General features: G+C 44.3%; 2 protein-coding genes across 2 annotated transcripts; both read right to left on the bottom strand.

Moving 5' to 3' along the window:
- Nucleotides 1–2,021: 2,021 nt before the first annotated feature.
- Nucleotides 2,022–3,612, bottom strand: LOC306903524 (complement factor D-like). The gene is made up of 5 exons (XM_079472775.1): nucleotides 3,489–3,612; nucleotides 3,200–3,344; nucleotides 2,883–3,027; nucleotides 2,398–2,658; nucleotides 2,022–2,305 (listed from the first exon to the last, which is right to left on the bottom strand). Exons 1-5 carry the CDS (start codon nucleotides 3,544–3,546, stop codon nucleotides 2,156–2,158), a joined length of 759 nt encoding a protein of 252 aa, XP_079328901.1. The 5' UTR covers nucleotides 3,547–3,612; the 3' UTR covers nucleotides 2,022–2,155.
- Nucleotides 3,613–10,654: 7,042 nt separating this feature from the next.
- LOC306903421 (complement factor D-like) lies at nucleotides 10,655–13,366 on the bottom strand. The gene is made up of 5 exons (XM_079472563.1): nucleotides 13,256–13,366; nucleotides 12,967–13,111; nucleotides 12,650–12,794; nucleotides 11,486–11,749; nucleotides 10,655–10,935 (listed from the first exon to the last, which is right to left on the bottom strand). Exons 1-5 carry the CDS (start codon nucleotides 13,311–13,313, stop codon nucleotides 10,786–10,788), a joined length of 762 nt encoding a protein of 253 aa, XP_079328689.1. The 5' UTR covers nucleotides 13,314–13,366; the 3' UTR covers nucleotides 10,655–10,785.
- Between the last annotated feature and the right edge of the window lie 1,650 nt (nucleotides 13,367–15,016).

Below are 15,016 nucleotides of genomic sequence, written 5' to 3'. Positions count from 1 at the left end.
CTCGTCCGGTTGCTTCAAGTCCCCGCCGGTCTCGTCCGGTTGCTTCAAGTCCCCGCCGGTCTCGTCCGGTTGCTTCAAGTCCCCGCCGGTCTCGTCCGGTTGCTTCAAGTCCCCGCCGGTCTCGTCCGGTTGCTTCAAGTCCCCGCCGGTCTCGTCCGGTTGCTTCAAGTCCCCGCCGGTCTCGTCCGGTTGCTTCAAGTCCCCGCCGGTCTCGTCCGGTTGCTTCAAGTCCCCTCAACCTGTCCCACCCTTTTCTGGTGTCCCCAAGGTTTGCAGACTGCAGCAAGAAAATGAACAGGAGAAAGCGTGTCCCAGATTTGATATGGAAACTCATATAGAAGTTGACTGTATTACAAATTCAGTTTGGAAAAAGACAATCTCTCATCTTTCTTAGATGGTACAGTTGAAAGCCAACTGCAGCAAGGGAATGAACAGGAAAGAGTGAGAAAGCGTATCCCAGATTTGATATGCAAGCTCATATAAAAGTTGACTGTATTACAAATTCATTTGGGAAAAAGACAATTGAAAGCCGAATTAGAAAACGCATGCGTATCCAGAGTCAGTGTACTGTATCGCGAGAACGGGAGAGAAATCTCTTAAGGGGGTTACAAATGTTTGTAAAATACTGCAGAACAATTATGACAAGTTTTACCCCTTGGCAAAATATTTATAACCTGATATCAAAAGAAGTTGTACATGATTAAGGAGATAGGGTTTACCATCAACTTACCTCACCCCAAACCCTAAAATCACACCCGCAAAGGCTAATTTAGCTAAAAACGCGAGTTTCTCCATGGGGGAAAGGAACTATAAATGGATACCCTAACCCCACCCTTAAACCTAAACGTCACAATGGCAAAGTCAAATAATTACAAAACATACGAATGAGATCGTATAGAAAATAGGAATTCACAGGAATGAACCATGTAAAAAAGATTTGAATTCCCATCACATTGCGTTAATGAAAGAATTTGAAAAGTCGTGCTGGGTGACACAAAAGGTAATGCTGACTGACACGAAAAAGGGGGAAATTCGTGTCCATAAACACGAAAGAAAAGATTACAGTTCGTGACAATGTCATGAATACCTGTGAGACTGTGTTGCAACTTAACAACCAAGTCTAGTTGTTTGGTATGTTTTGCTGAATCACATATTGTAAAACCACAATCTACTTTTTGTTGAAAGATCTGTGCTTTATACTGTACATCCACAATGTTGCACAGCAGAGATAAAACGAAACAATGCTTTCATTGAAAGTACAGTACAAATTGGGAACAACATGAGAGTGGGGGAAAAAGTGCTGGAAATAGTTTGTTGTTGTCAGAGGAAATATTACACAAAAAACAATGAAGATTTCCTGAACTCGGGTAAGACGTTCAATGACCTATTATGAAGCCCAGAAAGCTTCCCATGCTGCTTATTGAAAACGAAACTGTTCTTAAAAAACTTGACATTTCATACAGTAGTTTGTAGATATTGCAACACTAGTGGGTGTTGAGCAATCTGTTCAAGACAGATTCCTTTAGCTCACAGGGCTGTTTTTAAAAATGTTGATAATAGGAATCAAGTTCGCAACTCAGATTTACTGAAGCCTAAGGACGTCTTACATAACACCTAAAATTGCTCAATGTTTAAAACAAACAAAGAAATGTTAATGACAGTTTAACTCACAGAAGCTGAGAAAATACACAGTTTACTGTATGTTGTCTCTCACACAGAAAAGCATTAATCTTACATAATTAACTTTCAACATGTTTCCGTTTTATAAACACTATAAACATTTGTTGTAAATAAGTTATTTTTGTTAAATTTTAATATTCTTATATTATTTCTTCTTTTAATGTACACAGTTCATGTCATATTTGGCCTGGCGTAATGGAAAAGACTTCATTTAATGGTCTGTGTGATTAACTTTCTGCTTTGTTTATAGTGTGATAATTTTTGTCTCATTAAAATAGTTTGAAGAAAATGTCTCAAAACAACCATGACAAACCAAAGAAAACAATACAGTCAGTTTCAGACAGGTGTAATAAAGATTTTATTAAAATGCAGAAATACAAAAGATGTGCTTACCCTACTAAATGTTTAGTGTTATATCATAAGCAAAAGATTTTAATGAGTTCTCTAAGCTTAACCTTTTCTTGATTCTTTTGCTTTATTGGGTTGTTGTACGATCAATCCATTTGGTGTAATGGGAGATAATCGTGTAAAGACCAGGCTTTCTGCTGGAACCACATTTTCTCCCTCCATTAGAGGTTATGCCCACCACAACACCCTTGTACAACAGAGGACCGCCAGAGTCGCCCTGTAGGAGAAAAAGCAAAAGATATATATCATAATGGGAACTTGTCTTTACTTTTTTGAGTGCAGTATATACCTTTGTCCCAAAAAACTTACATCGCAAGTGTCCTTTCGTTTTTCTGCGGCACATAGCATGTTGTCTGTGAACTTTGCTCCATAGTAGTCGCTACGACCACAGAGCCATCGGCCCATGACAGTGATGCTGAGCTCTTGCAATTTGTCAGGTCGACCCCCCAAGTTATTCAGGGAGCCCCATCCGACTGTTTCCACGGTAGCATCCTCCTGGGGGTTGACCCCTCCATCCTGTAGGAATTTTTGTGGTTTCACAGCGTAACTCTCTGTGATTGGACTTTCAAGCTGTGAATAACAAAAACAATCTATGATTCAGACAGTCTGCTGTGAAAAACAGTACTGCCCTCTTATAGTTGAGTGAACCTTTGGATTCAAATGCATGGGTTAACATAGTTTCTCCTGCAACTCGTTTGTAGTGGAAAACGTTTCCTTAGATTATAAAAAGTAAGATATAGACAGTTGGACAGAGTTTAATGTTCCTATGCATGCAACAGGGACACCATACGCACTTTCAGCAGAGCAATATCATTGTCATAGTTGCTAATAGTGAAGTCTGGATGGTTGTAGACTGCAGAGACATCAAAGGATTTCTTTGTGTCCTCATCTTTGGACAGTGAGTGAGCCCCCAACACAACCTTAACACCTGAATCCCTCCTAAAGCAAACAAGAAAAACAGGAAATTAATCATTTGGTTTAGAATAAACAAGGCAATTTAAATTTAACAGCCCCATTATAAAACAAAATAAAGTGAAAGTTTGACACAATTTGCACTGATTTGTTTGTGCAAAGCTTTTGGTCATTGGACCTGTGCAGATATTTTACGTACCCGTTCTGAAAGCAGTGCGCTGCACTCATGACCCACTGATTGGAGATCAGAAATCCACCACATTCATGTTTTCCATTCCACTGAAGTGAAGCCATGTAAGGATGAGAGTTTGCCACTGCCTCCTTTCCTCCTGTGATGCATTCACCTATACGTAACAACAACAACAAAATCCCACCGCAAGAGGAAAACATGTCAAAGTATGACAATGCAAGATGTTTAAACGCATATTTACGAATGGATACATGGAATATATGAACAAAATACTCTTTTGACAATGTGTATTACTCACCAGGTATAAATGCATCACTGAGCAGAACTAAGGCAAATATCACTTTTATTTGATTCATAGTGAATTATCACCGTCTGTCTGCCTCTGAAACTGTATACCACCCAGTGCTGCCTGGGCTTTATATGTTGCCCAAGAGGGAAAGAGAAGGGGTGGGTGTTTCTTGAAATCACATGTTTAAACATGCATTCTATTCCTAAAAACATACCAGTGATGGAAAACAGGAACTTGCTATAAATATTTCCGTCCAATTTAGGATCTTGAGACATGATTCTCAAATGTATTGGACTTCTTATATAGGCAAATTATAAATATACAATACTTACTAAGTAATAGTTTGAAGAAAGAAAGATTCAATTTGTTACTTTGTAAAACACCTTTTTTTCAGGAACAGCACATTTTGTAAAAGGATCTAAAACACTTGCAGGCTCAAATAAGAAAACATATGGTGTCAACCTTGTTTTGTTCCTGCAATCGATGCAGGCATTTCATAAGTTCAGGTGACAAATGCAGCATTTTTCATTTTGTTTTGCTGTCTTCTCTGCACTGCCGTGTGCGTCACCAGAACTTTCGACACACCTGCATAATTTGCCGGAATGCCATCTTCTCGTGTACACGACGCTGACGGGTAATGCAAGTACCCTTTCTGTCTGTCTCTCAACATTGGGTCGAGACAGAATGGGGTCTGAACTTGAGAGCCTTTCATCTCAAGTACATGTCTGTACTGTTAAAAGACCAATGAACTTGATGAATCGCATGACATGCCAGTCTCCGCCCTGTGCATATGGGTGTTATGAGGTAAGAGAAAATCCAACAGCGAACCACAGTCAAAGAGTTTTTAATGATAAGCAAGGTAATCGCCAGCAGTGGCAAAATGCAAACAGAAATCCTCACGTAGATAAACCAAACAAAACAGCCAGACCCAGAGCCCGTAGATGGGAACAGATAATCCACTAGGGAGGTGCTCAGGCAGAGACAGCGGGGCTGTACAAGCACAGGTGGCAGCTAGCCTCTGGTCTCTCGGGAGATAACATGGTGGTAGAATAGTGGGACCCCAAAGCAGTGCCGGCAAAGCAGCAGTAGAATTGGGTAGATACGGAGAACAGGTTAGACAAGACTGGAGGCAGAGGGCTTGACAGAGTGACTCCTTTCATCGGAGATTAACAAACAATCTGAAAAAGAAATAGGGAAAAGAGAGGAAAAAAGTAGCAAGCGTAATCAGAGGAAAGAGTACAGGTGCGCGGAATCTGGCGCAAAGAAGAGGGCAGCCAGGCATGTCTCACTGCTGTAATCTATGATGTGGCCGCCTCGTCCTCGAACCTAATGAGCATGATACCTGCATCACATGCTTGGGCCTCCAGCATGCTGAAGCAGCGTTCCTTGATACGGCATGCCCGCACTGGGAGCATATCTCGACCAAGGAGTTGCGGTCAAGGGTGTTCTTTTTGGACACAGCCACAACATTGTCCGCTTGCCGATGTGGGAACCCCCATGGACGTTAACCTGCCGATGCCTTCGGACCGCCCATGCCCTGCCAGGCTCACCAAACCCCTCTCCGATGGGCGCCAGTCGAGGATGAGATTTCCGTTGCAGCAGTGGATGGCGACTTGCTGGCATCGGAAGCTGAAGACTCCCTGGAGCCCCTGGCTTTGGCCGGTTGAGCCCAGGACGAGGCTGACGTGGAGATGTCAGCCATGCTTGATGGCCTTTCCCCCAACGCTCGCGGCTTGACTCCTGGTACTTGGATAAGGAGTGAGTCGCACCAGGATGGTCCCATTTCAGGGCCCGGCAGCTAATTTGTCTCAAAAAGAGCAACCTTTCTCCCCTGGTGTTTTTTCCAGAAGTACGCCTTCCCCCACGTGAGCCTCCATGTACAGGTCCTATGAAAGGTCAGGGAAGAGGAGCATCAAGTCCTGTTAGTTATGCCTTATTGGCTCAACCAGACTTGTGACTTCTGACAACGAATCTCCCCTGGCCAATTCCCCTGATAAAGGACCTTTTGAGACCAGACTTCTGGAACCTCCATGTCTGGCCCCTGGATGGGACGAGGAGCTCCAGCCACTAGGCGCCTGTATGCCTACAAGTGGCGCCCCTTCTCTTCCTGGTTTCTCTTCCCAGTGGGAAGTCCCGCAGATTTGTGCGATCGTTGTGTCTCTCGGACAGCACGATGGAGTTTGACCCCCTGGGAGAAGCCGCTCTACCGCATGTCATGTTGAAGACGGCTCTCCTAGTAGCGCTAGCCTCCATCAAGAGGATATGGGAACCTTCATGCATTTTGTCCAACGAGTGCCTAGAGTGTGAGCCGGGCAACTCCCACGTGGTTCTGCGACCCTGGCCTGGCTATGTGCCCAAAGTTCCCACCACTCCCTTCAGAGACCAGATGGTGAACTTGCAGGCGCTCCTGCCTGGGGAGGAAGACCCAACCCCTGCCGTGTTGACACGCCCAAGGTGGTCAGTGTTGCAACGCTGGAAGTCGTGACAAGGCTCGGCGCCGTGGCGTTTCGTATACGGACCCCATTCTGTCTCGACACATCAATGAGAGAGCGACAGATGATAGAGGGAATGAGACGTTGTGTCCTTAACACAACTGCAGCGACCGGGAGTTGCCTCTCAGGTTCATCAGCCCCAAATTTGAATATTATTTTACTTTATTAAATTCAGAGGAAAGAGTTGTTCACACAACAGAAAAGTGTGTTATTAACCACCCAGACAATTTTGAATGGAGAAAAAAACATCCAATCCAAGTAAATAAAATAAGTTATCAAAATCTTGGAAAAATAAGCAGGATTCTATGCTCTCAAAAGCTGGTGGCATGTCCGCTGTTGGCGCTGAAGCCTCGCCCACTCAAATCGCTCAAACTGAGACCCCAGCCCAGTAGACTTTAGGGTAATAATGTGAAAACGTTTGATGTTGATAATCGGAAGGTTTTTCGCAAATCAGATTTAATGATAAAAAGTTAATGACAGTTTAACTCAAACTGAAAAAAAACTATACACCATGATATGTTGTCTCTCAATCACAGGGAGAAGCATTTATTGTACCTAATTATCCTTCAATGTGTAAATTCTTTATAAACACTATACATATTTTGTAAATAAGTTAATTTTGCTTTGGTTCCAAGTTAACATATTCACGCAAAATAACTTCTAACATACTGCAACGAAAGCTATGTAGAGATACATTTAATATCTCTTTTTTTATTAGGGACCAAGCTGTAGCCCCTATTGCTTCTGTTGGTATTATTCTTAACCAACGGGAGTCTATGGCTACCTGTCATGAAACTGCTCCGAGACTTAGAGGTGAGATCCACTTGCAGCTTTATTGGTGGGTAATCCAGAGGCGTAATCCAAATAACAGGCAGGGGTCATACACAGGCAGGCAGTTCAAACAAAGCAACAAACCAAACAAAGAGACAAACCAAAACAAGCAGGGACCAGAGGCAAAAGGGTAATCAGGGAACAAGGCACAAATCCAGAAGACAGGGAATAGACACAGGTAACGCTCAGAAATGCAGACAGGCTAACAAGACTTCGCACAGAATGGGTGTGTGGAAGTGGTATATATGTGTATGTGAATGATCTGCAGGTGTGTGTGCAATCAGTGCTGATGAGTCCGGGTAGTGAGTTATGGGAAATGTAGTGTGTGAAGGAATGATAAGTTTGATGTGGAGTGCCCTCTAGTGGTCCTCAAGGGCACTCCAGCTGGTGACCGTTACATAGCCCCCCCTTTAAGGAGCGGATTCCAGACGCTCCTAACACTGTCCAGGAGAGAGGAGGAGCGGAGGCGGACCCGGGGGCGGGATGGAGGGCCAGGACCGTGGAGCGGAAGAGAACCCGGAGACTGAGGTGGAGCAGGCGTCCAGGGCGGAGCAGGCTGTGCAGGCGTCCAGGGCGGAGCAGGCTGTGAAGGCGGCCAGGGCGGAGCAGGCTGTGAAGGCGGCCAGGGCTGAGACGTCCCTTCAAGGGAACCAGGCAGACCTGTCGGTTCAGGGGTATAGCGCGGGTCCGACGGTTCAGGAACCGGTACAGGCTCAGGAACAGGCGTGGAGAAGGCCATCTTGTCCGAAGACACATGCGTGGAGAAGGCCATCTTGACCGAAGACACATGCGTGGAGAAGGCCATCTTGTCCGAAGACACAGGCGTGGAGACGGCCATCTTGGGATGAGGCTCTGACTGGGCGATGGTCATTTTGTCCCAGGGCTCAGATATGGCAGACGTGACGTGAACAGTCTCTGGCTGGGCAGACGTGACGTGAACAGTCTCTGGCTGGGCAGACGTGACGTGAACAGTCTCTGGCTGGGCAGACGTGACGTGAACAGTCTCTGGCTGGGCAGACGTGACGTGAACAGTCTCTGGCTGGGCAGACGTGACGTGAACAGTCTCTGGCTGGGCAGACGTGACGTGAACAGTCTCTGGCTGGGCAGACGTGACGTGAACTGACTCTGGCTGGGCAGACGTGACGTGAACTGACTCTGGCAGATCGACTCGGACTTGGGTTGACTCTGGCAGATCGACTCGGACTTGGGTTGACTCTGGCAGATCGACTCGGACTTGGGTTGACTCTGGCAGATCGACTCGGACTTGGGTTGACTCTGGCAGATCGACTCGGACTTGGGTTGACTCTGGCAGATCGACTCGGACTTGGGTTGACTCTGGCAGATCGACTCGGACTTGGGTTGACTCTGGCAGATCGACTCGGACTTGGGTTGACTCTGGCAGATCGACTCGGACTTGGGTTGACTCTGGCAGATCGACTCGGACTTGGGTTGACTCTGGCAGATCGACTCGGACTTGGGTTGACTCTGGCAGATCGACTCGGACTTGGGTTGACTCTGGCAGATCGACTCGGACTTGGGTTGACTCTGGCAGATCGACTCGGACTTGGGTTGACTCTGGCAGATCGACTCGGACTTGGGTTGACTCTGGCAGATCGACTCGGACTTGGGTTGACTCTGGCAGATCGACTCGGACTTGGGTTGACTCTGGCAGATCGACTCGGACTTGGGTTGACTCTGGCAGATCGACTCTTGCTGCCCTTTCATGCAGTGGCTCTGGGCTGGCGGCCATCTCGTGCAGTGGCTCTGAGCTGGCGGCCATCTCGTGCAGTGGCGCAGGGCTGGGGAGTGCTGTGGGATTGTGGAACCCCTCATCCACAAAGCCACAGTAAAGGACGAGCCGCTTAGCAGAAGGGCGAGGTCAATATACTGAGCTAAAGTCCATTGAGGAGTGTTGTCAGGCATGAGGTACTCTAACATGTCCTCAAGCCCATAGCGGAACATGTCCTTCATTACCTCGTCCGTCTCGTCCACCCCATGGCAGAGCTCACAAAACTCCGTAACATATTCCTCTATCGGGCGGTTACCTTGGCTGAGGCGGAAGAGACGGATGACAGGGTCCATGGTGTGTGTTGCTGCTGGATCTTGGGTGGCGAAGTCTTCTGTCATGAAACTGCTCCGAGACTTAGAGGTGAGATCCACTTGCAGCTTTATTGGTGGGTAATCCAGAGGCGTAATCCAAATAACAGGCAGGGGTCATACACAGGCAGGCAGTTCAAACAAAGCAACAAACCAAACAAAGAGACAAACCAAAACAAGCAGGGACCAGAGGCAAAAGGGTAATCAGGGAACAAGGCACAAATCCAGAAGACAGGGAATAGACACAGGTAACGCTCAGAAATGCAGACAGGCTAACAAGACTTCGCACAGAATGGGTGTGTGGAAGTGGTATATATGTGTATGTGAATGATCTGCAGGTGTGTGTGCAATCAGTGCTGATGAGTCCGGGTAGTGAGTTATGGGAAATGTAGTGTGTGAAGGAATGATAAGTTTGATGTGGAGTGCCCTCTAGTGGTCCTCAAGGGCACTCCAGCTGGTGACCGTTACACTACCCTATGAACTGTATGTAGATTTTCTTTTTACATTTGGCACACTTGTAGTGGTGTCCCTAAATAGTCATGTGACCAATTGTAGGGTCTCTAGTTGGGCTGCTTGATTATGACTAAAATCATAATCACGATTATTTTGGCCAATATTGAAATCCAGATCATTTAACTGACGATTACGATTCATGTTTGATTAATTGCACAGCCCTAGTCTCTAGCACTTTCTCGCTGCTAGTTAAATTTAAAGGTTTTTTTGTTTGAACTTTTGAAAGCCTCAATCCAGCGCCGCCGCTCCCACTACGCGAATCACGCACTGTGCGTAGGGCACCAAGTGCTGAGGGGGCACCAAAAATTGCCTGATGAAATTTTTTTTTTTTTTAACCTAATATTATTTCATTAGACTATAGAAAATTAATTAGGCAGACATATTTTAGCCATGTATATGTAAAAATAAACGGCCGACCAATCCCATATCACCCCATCCACACCACCACCCGCCCATGTACGGTCCGCGCGGCAGTGCCGGTTGATCGCACGTGCGCCTAACGCAGTTTGACAAACGGTAGCCTAGGCAACTTATTTGGAAATGGCCCCGAAAAGACAGCAGGAGTCAGGATCAGAGAAAAAAAGAAGAAGAAACTGCGAGATGATGCCCGTGCATCACTTGCAGGTAAGTCCATGTTTAATCAAATTAAATTCGGGAAATGTGCATGATGTGCTGCTACTTATCGTAATGCGCGTCAAGCTTGTGTAACGGAGGCCAGCTAGTGAAGAGCTATGCAGTGTGTAAACCTCACTACCCAACCAACTTAGACGCTTTGGCCTCCTTGTTAGAGTGCTCGTCTCCCATTCGGACCGAAGTCGGTTCGAAGCCCAGGGGGAGTAACTTTAATTTCGGTGCAGCTTGCAATCTGAGTTGAGTTTTTTGTTTTGCTATTCTGTTTACTGAAGAAAAGTTTGCACCTTTGAGGGGGGGGGGTATCATAATGGAATTTGGCTTACGGCACCAAAATGGCTAGCAGCGGCCCTGCCTCAATCTACAGAATTGTATCTAAGTCCCGGTTGTTCCAATCGTCAGCACTCGTCACGATTGGCCGAGTAATGGCTGTTTGCAGCTATTTTGTCTTAGTCTATTCATGTCATATTTGGCCTGGCATGAAAATTTAAAATAAATTTGGTCTGTGTGATAAACTTCTGCCACGTTTATAGTGTGATACCTTCTCATTAAAATCATTTGATTAAAATGTATCAAAACAAATTATGACAAACCAGAGAAAACAGTCAGTTTCAGACAGGTGTAACAAATACGATTTTATTAATATTCAGAAATACAAAAGATGTGCTGAATTTATATTGCAATATTCAGTAATAAGCAGTTTTGAGCTCTCTAAGCTTTCCTTTTTTCATGATACTTTTGCTTTATTGGGTTGTTGTACGATCAATCCACTGGGTGTAATGGGAGATGATAGTGTAGAGGCCAGGCTTAGACAAGTTACCACATTTTCTCCCTCCATTAGAGGTTATGCCCACTGCAACACCCTTGTACAACAGAGGACCGCCAGAGTCGCCCTGTAGGAGATAAATAAAAAGAAATAGAACAGAATATGGAAACCTTTCAGCAGTGTATGATTGAGGAGGATCTATTGACAGAAATGCGGAGGAGCTCCGGATGCATAAGAGAGGAGTGACAACAGGGAAGTGCGAGAGAGGACCAGGCCTGGACATTATGTTGTGTTTTATTGTGTTATTACGGCATTTTTCTTTGATTAATTATTTTCTTTAAAGTATTTTTACGTTCGCCAGTTCCTGCCTCCTTCCTTCCTTTTATTGAACCTCGTTACATGAGCTATTTGTATCTACATACACCACGGGTCCCCTTACATAGAATTCGCCATGTTGTGCTGCCATGTTTCTACATTAGCCCTAAATTGCCAAACTACTCTACAGAACGAGTTTTGAAAATAGGTTATCTTCGTCGGTCAAAAAAGCGAAAAGGTGACTTGGTCTTTGCCCTGTGTTAGCCACCCTAGTGCTTTGAAAGGGAGAAGTGAGCAAAGAACTGAATGGTAATTATATGGTATATATATGCAGTATATACCTTTGTGCTAAAAATACTTACATCACAAGTGTCCTTTCGTTTTTCTGCCGCACATAGCATGTTGTCTGTGAACTTTGGTCCATAGTAGTCGCTACGACCACAGAGCCATCGTTCCTTGACAATGATCGTCAGTTCTTGCAACTTGTCTGGTCGCTTCCCCATGTGATTATTTAGGGCGCCCCATCCGGCTGCTTCTACGGCAGCACCCTCCTCGGGGTTGACCCCTCCATCCCGTTGGAATTTTAGTGGTTTCACAGCGTAACTCTCTGTGATTGGACTTTCAAGCTGTCAATAACAAAAACATTACATTTGCAAGTGTACAAACCTTTGAATTCAAATTCACTGTACATTTAATAAAGATCCTTTTTGTTTCGGATGTTCTTTCACGAGTTCACCTGCGCAGATAACAGTGATGTTATGGAGTGATAGGGGGCCAGTTGTGGCCTGGGGGTTAGAGCGTTGGGCTTGTGATCAGAAGGTTGCTGGTTCAAATCTCAGTACCAGCAGGTCATGACTGAAGTGCCCTTGAGCAAGCCCTGATTGCTCTGCAGTAATGTGCTACTGTAAAAAAAAAAATAACAACCTACTTGTAAGTCGCTTTGGATAAAAGCCCCGGATGTAAGTCGCTTTGGATTTATCGCCCCGGATGGGGTGATAAAAGCGTCTGCCAAATGAATAAATGTAAATGTAAAATGATGTTGATAGGGATAATAAAGCAAGAGCTTGGTTATGAAGGTTATGCGTATTTGGCGTGCTGTCCGGGAAGCGGGCTCCGAGCTCGCCAGATCTATCCGAACCCGAAACACTACACCTTGGTCAGGGTGAGTGCGCCGAGCTCGGAACCGGTTTGAGCCCAGAGCACACCCCCCGGGGCTCTTGCAAGAAAATGAGTTTGGGAGAGGAGCCGGGGTGGAGGAGGGATGCTTAATCTTAGGAGATCGAGCAGGTAAGATGGTTTCTCTATTTATGAGCGAGCTCGCTATGGCTGATTGTGTATGTGCGGTGATTGCTGATTGTGGACCAGCCGGCTGATTATATGCTACGGCTCCTCCCGAACTTTGTTAATTAAACATCATTTAGATAAAAAAGTCAGGTATAACTGCATTTATGTGAATGGTTATTTTATAGCACTTTACTTTTTAATAGTACAGTATATAAAATATCAAAAGAACAAATAATACACATTTTCAGCAGAGCAATATCATTGTCATAGTTGCTAATAGTGAAGTCTGGATGGTTGTAGACTGCAGAGACATCAAAGGATTTCTTTGTGTCCTCATCTTTGGACAGTGAGTGAGCCCCCAACACAACCTTAACACCTGAATCCCTCCTATAGCAAACAAGAAAAACAGGAAATTAATCATTTGGTTTAGAATAAACAAGGCAATTTAAATTTAACAGCCCCATTATAAAACAAAATAAAGTGAAAGTTTGACACAATTTGCACTGATTTGTTTGTGCAAAGCTTTTGGTCATTGGACCTGTGCAGATATTTTACGTACCCGTTCTGAAAGCAGTGCGCTGCACTCATGACCCACTGATTGGAGATCAGAAATCCACCACATTCATGTTTTCCATTCCACTGAAGTGAAGCCATGTAATGATGAGAGTTTGCCACTGCCTCCTTTCCTCCTGTGATGCATTCACCTATACGTAACAACAACAACAAAATCCCACCGCATGAGGAAAACATGTCAAAGTATGACAATGCAAGATGTTTAAACGCATATTTACGAATGAATACATGGAATATATTAACAAAATACTCTTTTGACAATGTGTATTACTCACCAGGTATAAATGCATCACTGAGCAGAACTAAGGCAAATATCACTTTTATTTGATTCATAGTGAATTATCACCGTCTGTCTGCCTCTGAAACTGTATACCACCCAGTGCTGCCTGGGCTTTATATATTGCCCAAGAGGGAAAGAGAAGGGGTGGGTGTTTCTTGAAATCACATGTTTAAACATGCATTCTATTCCTTAAAACATACCAGTGATGGAAAACAGGAACTTGCTATAAATATTTTCCATTCTTTTTGTTCAACAAACAAGAGAGCTCTGTAATCACTTTCACTTCACCTTTCTTCCAAATGCTTACAATATGCTTAAATGCAGACAAATAATGAAGAAAACACATAAATGTTTGTACAGTTTGAAAACAAAAGAAAGAATATAATATTTTTTTGCACATGTATCACTCACATATTGTATATGTACTGCTTGCATTCCTATGGAGGTGCGCAGATGTCTCTCCCAGATGACAGTTTCCTACTTTAATCATATCTTCTCAGAGAACTAAACCATAAAAATCCATAAGAACACTTTGTTTTACAGAAACATTCCTTCTCCTCTCTTGAATCTACATTAATGACACAAGTTTTTGCTTATACAGGCAAATGTATGAGCTGTTAATGAAACAGTACCCAAATATATGATAAATTTTTTTGAAAAAAGAATTTAAAGATTTTTTCACAATAACAATGAGGCCCGGGTTCACAGACAAGGCAGAGCTTAAGCCAGGACCATGCCTTAGTTGAATCAAGATATTTAGGGTGCTTTCATAAAAATTCCTTAGAAGAATACATTACTGGTGTGCACAGGTAACAAAACGTGCAAATAAATATGTGAAAGACAATACAAATTTCCTAAAGTCCACCATCATCTCCACTGTTTTTAAGGTGCTTATCTCCCGGTTGTTATGACTTCACCAGACAGCCAGCTGCTCAACCTCACGGTAAGCAGATCCATCAACCTTCTGGATGAGGCCAATAACTGTAGTATCGTCTGTGAACTTCAGGAACTTGACAATGGGGTCAGTAGAGGTGCATTCGTTGGTGTACAGATAAAAGAGCAGTGGGGAGAGAGAGCACACATCCTTGGGGGGCACCAGTTGGTACAGCTGTTGGGTGTGAATTTACCAATTCCAACTAGCTGTTGCCTGTCTGTCAGAAGTTGATCCAGATGTTGTAGAATATAATGCAGTCCCATGTTGACTGCATCATCCACAGACCTTTTTGCACTGTAAGCAAACAGATTAAAGTTTTTGCCTGTATGTTGGTAGAAGATGAACCAGGCAGTGGTCAGAGAGTCCTAAAGCTGCTCTGGGGATGGAGCGATCCTTGCATCCTTTATTGTGGTACAGCAGTGGTCCAAAATATTATTGTCTCTGGTGGGGCATGTAATGTGTTGTTTGGCCGCAAGGGGGCGACATATACAAGATTATGAAGCAATCAGTGGGATTCTAGTACTGCTTGACTGTAGAGGACTGTATATACAGCCAGTCTTTTATCTGTACTTGTGGTGTATATAATAATAATAACATCTACTCTACTACTAAACCTATAAATAATGAAGCTGACGAATAAATAAAACATAAGTGAAACACAAAAACAGCAAATAAGATGCACTTTTTTGTCCATTATGTGAAAGAGTGAGTAGGAGTGACCTGACCCTTTCTGCTTGGGTCAGAGGTCAGTCTGTATTCTGTGGCTTGCATAAGTGTGATTGACAGAAGGAAGTATCTCTTGCCTGGAGGAGTAGAGAGTTC

This window comes from Barbatula barbatula, assembly GCF_947034865.1.
Source record: "Barbatula barbatula genome assembly, chromosome: 14".
Classification (NCBI taxonomy): Eukaryota; Metazoa; Chordata; class Actinopteri; order Cypriniformes; family Nemacheilidae; genus Barbatula; species Barbatula barbatula.
Note: the sequence above shows the minus strand (reverse complement) of the source record. Positions and strands in the feature narration are given on the sequence as shown.

Excerpts from the sequence above, each read along its gene's own strand:
- LOC306903421 (XM_079472563.1), bottom strand. The coding sequence starts at position 13,313 with ATGAATCAAATAAAAGTGATATTTGCCTTAGTTCTGCTCAGTGATGCA. Across the intron at positions 11,750-12,649 it reads ATGATATTGCTCTGCTGAAA|CTTGAAAGTCCAATCACAGA; the intron begins ATGTGTATTATT and ends TGTTATTGACAG. Across the intron at positions 10,936-11,485 it reads AACGAAAGGACACTTGTGAT|GGCGACTCTGGCGGTCCTCT; the intron begins GTAAGTATTTTT and ends TATCTCCTACAG.
- LOC306903524 (XM_079472775.1), bottom strand. The coding sequence starts at position 3,546 with ATGAATCAAATAAAAGTGATATTTGCCTTAGTTCTGCTCAGTGATGCA. Across the intron at positions 2,659-2,882 it reads ATGATATTGCTCTGCTGAAA|CTTGAAAGTCCAATCACAGA; the intron begins GTGCGTATGGTG and ends TGTTATTCACAG. Across the intron at positions 2,306-2,397 it reads AACGAAAGGACACTTGCGAT|GGCGACTCTGGCGGTCCTCT; the intron begins GTAAGTTTTTTG and ends TTTCTCCTACAG.